This window comes from Oryctolagus cuniculus, chromosome 18 (genome assembly GCF_964237555.1).
Source record: "Oryctolagus cuniculus chromosome 18, mOryCun1.1, whole genome shotgun sequence".
NCBI classification, from domain to species: Eukaryota; Metazoa; Chordata; class Mammalia; order Lagomorpha; family Leporidae; genus Oryctolagus; species Oryctolagus cuniculus.
The window spans coordinates 758,211-761,117 of NC_091449.1; the positions used below are offsets into that span (position 1 = coordinate 758,211).

Here is a 2,907-nt window from a genome sequence, read left to right on the forward strand (position 1 = left end):
ATGTTTGGAAAATAATGACCCTCTCTAAGATGGTCAGGAGAATGGTAGATACATTACGATGAAAAAGTTTTCAACACTATTGCAAACAGTCATGACAGAAGCATGCAACAACATGAGGGAATCCTTTATTTATTGTGCAAAAGAAGATTCAAGCAAGACCCATAAGATATGATTATACATATATAAAGATATGAGAGGAACATTTTAATTCTATGTCAGGGATGTATACACCATAGAGAAAAATATCAGGAAAAGCCAAAAACAGAGTACTGGAGTCTTGTGTCTTTGGAAACTGTAAGATGTAGACCTGTCTGGCCAGTTTGTGATGATAATAGTTTTACATCTGGTGTCTCCCAGGAAGCACTCCAATCCAACAGCTGCCATTGTCTGATTGATCTTTTTGATGAAATAACTAAAGGGTTGGTTGAGGCAAGTTGATTAAGAATCAAGTCTGTGGGTCTGCTTTGGGTCCAAGGACTGCATCATATTGAGACAACTGTGCAAAATCTGAATCCTCACTTGATGTAGAAGAAAGAATTCACACATTTCATTGATGTTAATTTCATAGGAAACTGTACTTAATTTGCTTAACTTTAACTATTATTTTCACCCACAATCAAATCTCTGTTTTGCCTATTACAATACATAAAGCCCCAGAATGCCCACAGGTGTGTAACAGCACCATCCCCTCCTGTGTCCAGGCTGCACCACATCACCTCATGCTGTTCTCAGAAAAGTGGATGTGAGAGTTGAAAAGCCTGCTCAGACAGGTAGATCTTGAATTACACCATGGAAACCTAGTGCTGTGTGTTGGACTGTGAAGGAGGTTTAGGTAAAATGTACATGAGTGCCTGAGCTAGGCTCAATGGACCAGAACAAACCACAATGGAGTTCCGGAGAAGTGCCATGTTAACAGACTTAAATCTTTCAAAAAAGAAAAGGAAAATCCCCAATCAGGCCAATTTTTCAAAACAAAACAAAACAAAAAATGATATTCACAACAACCAGTTGAAAGGGGCCCAGTCTGAACCAACATGATGAGGAAGTCCTCTCTGTTTTAACCTTTGCAAGGTTAAATATATTTAGTCATTCTTTTGAATAACAGAAAAATTAGATTAGTGTTATTTATATACATATATAACACATGAGTACTATTTTGGTTAAATTTTAAAATCTTTCTTTCTTTTTATCACCATGTTCAAACTCTTCTAGAAGAGTTGACACTGGGTGGATGCTTATGTGTGAATACAGGGGGAAAAGGGTCATTTGATGCCCTATAAAGGACAGTATACTCATTCAGCATTAAGGAAAAAACATCTTGACCAGCAAGCCAGCCACAACTTAGAGACACGAGGGTCACGAGTGATGAGCACAACGGGACTGAGAGTTGGGAAACACAAAGCCACAAACACAGAGGTGTTCAACAGCCACTGTGCTGGAATCACACTTAGGGCCACATGGAGAGTCAACACAGAGGAGAGAGAGTAAAATAAGACAAAGGAGCTCACCAGGATTAGGATGGTACATGTGGCCCTGGCCTCATGAGAAGGTTGGTGGGATTGGCTCTTGCTATGAATGTGTTGGACTCGTTGCTTATGTCTGTACAGGACAAAGACCATGGAGCCACTGGCCCAGACCATGAGACCCAAAAGTATATAGTCAACAAAAAATATCATGCCTGCAATCAGTGAGCTTGAAAGTTTGTCTGTAGTGGTCTTAGAACAAGAAAATTTAGGCATGTTTTCCAGGCTCCTATTTTTGTGAGTCACTGGGCCCTTCACCCTGATAGCAACATGAATATTTACCAGGAGATTCAGGATCCAGCAGAAGGAGCAACAGAGGCCAATGCAGCTTGGAATTCTAATTCTGAGCTCCCGCCACCAAGAACTTCTGGAGCAAATATTAACAGCCTGGAAGCCACCGAGGAGGCAGGTGGTGCTAAGAGAAACTCCTCTGCTCACTCTGTGTAAATAGTAGATGAGCTTACATCCTGTACCATCTAGGAAATATTCTAACCCGAAAGCTGCCATTTCCTGAGGGATCCCTTTGGAGACAAGAGCTAAGCAGTTAGCTAAGACCAGCTGGTTGAGAATTTGGTCTGTGGGTCTGAGATTCTGTCCTGTAATTAAAGTGAAGGTATAAAAACAAAGAAGTGAAGCATTTCCCAGGATCCCAATTTTCATCTGAATGAGGAAGATAACCACCCAGTCTAAGTTAGTAGATATCATCACACAATACCTAAGGGATGATTTTTAAATTGGGGTCAGAAGAATCTGGAAAAGAAAGAAACAATATATTCCATTTTACTTTTAGAAATTTTCTTCAGTGCATAACTTATAAATATGCCCATATTAAAAAAACAAACCATTTGTCCCACATTGGAGTGCCAGTTCAGTCTATTTCCAATCTAGTTCCCTGTGAAGTGACCTGGAAAGCAGCAGCTCAAGCACTTGAGTTCTCCTTTTTTTTTTTTATTTGTTTGAAAGACAGAGTTACAGAGAGAGGTAGAGACAGAGAGAGAGGTCTTCCATATGCTGGTTCACTCCCCAGATGGCTGCAACATCTGGAGGTGTGCCGATCCAAAGCCAGGAGCCAGGAGCTTCTTCTGGGTCTCCCACGTGGGTGCAGGGGCCCAAGGACTTGGGCCATCTTCTACTGCTTTCCCAGGCCATAGCAGAGAGTTGAATTGGAAGAGGAGCAGCCGGGACTAGAACTGGCACCCATATGGGATGCCAGAGCTTCAGGCCAGGGCTTTAACCCACTGCGCCACAGCACCAACCCCATGAGTTCTTGGCATTCACGTGGAAGACCTGGATGGAGTTCCTAGCTCCTGACTTCTCAAAGCCAGGGTGTGTGTGTGTGTGTGTGTGTGTGTGTGTGTTTGTCTTTCTCTATCTCTCCACTTTT

General features: G+C 42.0%; 1 protein-coding gene across 1 annotated transcript; it reads right to left on the reverse strand.

The window, feature by feature from the left end:
* Nucleotides 1-1,292: 1,292 nt before the first annotated feature.
* On the reverse strand, nucleotides 1,293-2,228 carry ORYCUNV1R1643 (vomeronasal 1 receptor oryCunV1R1643). The gene has a single exon (NM_001167327.1). The coding sequence runs from the start codon at nucleotides 2,226-2,228 to the stop codon at nucleotides 1,293-1,295; it is 936 nt and encodes a 311-aa protein (NP_001160799.1).
* Nucleotides 2,229-2,907: the final 679 nt, after the last annotated feature.

Coding starts and splice junctions, on each gene's coding strand:
- ORYCUNV1R1643 (NM_001167327.1), bottom strand. CDS start 2,228: ATGATATCTACTAACTTAGACTGGGTGGTTATCTTCCTCATTCAGATG.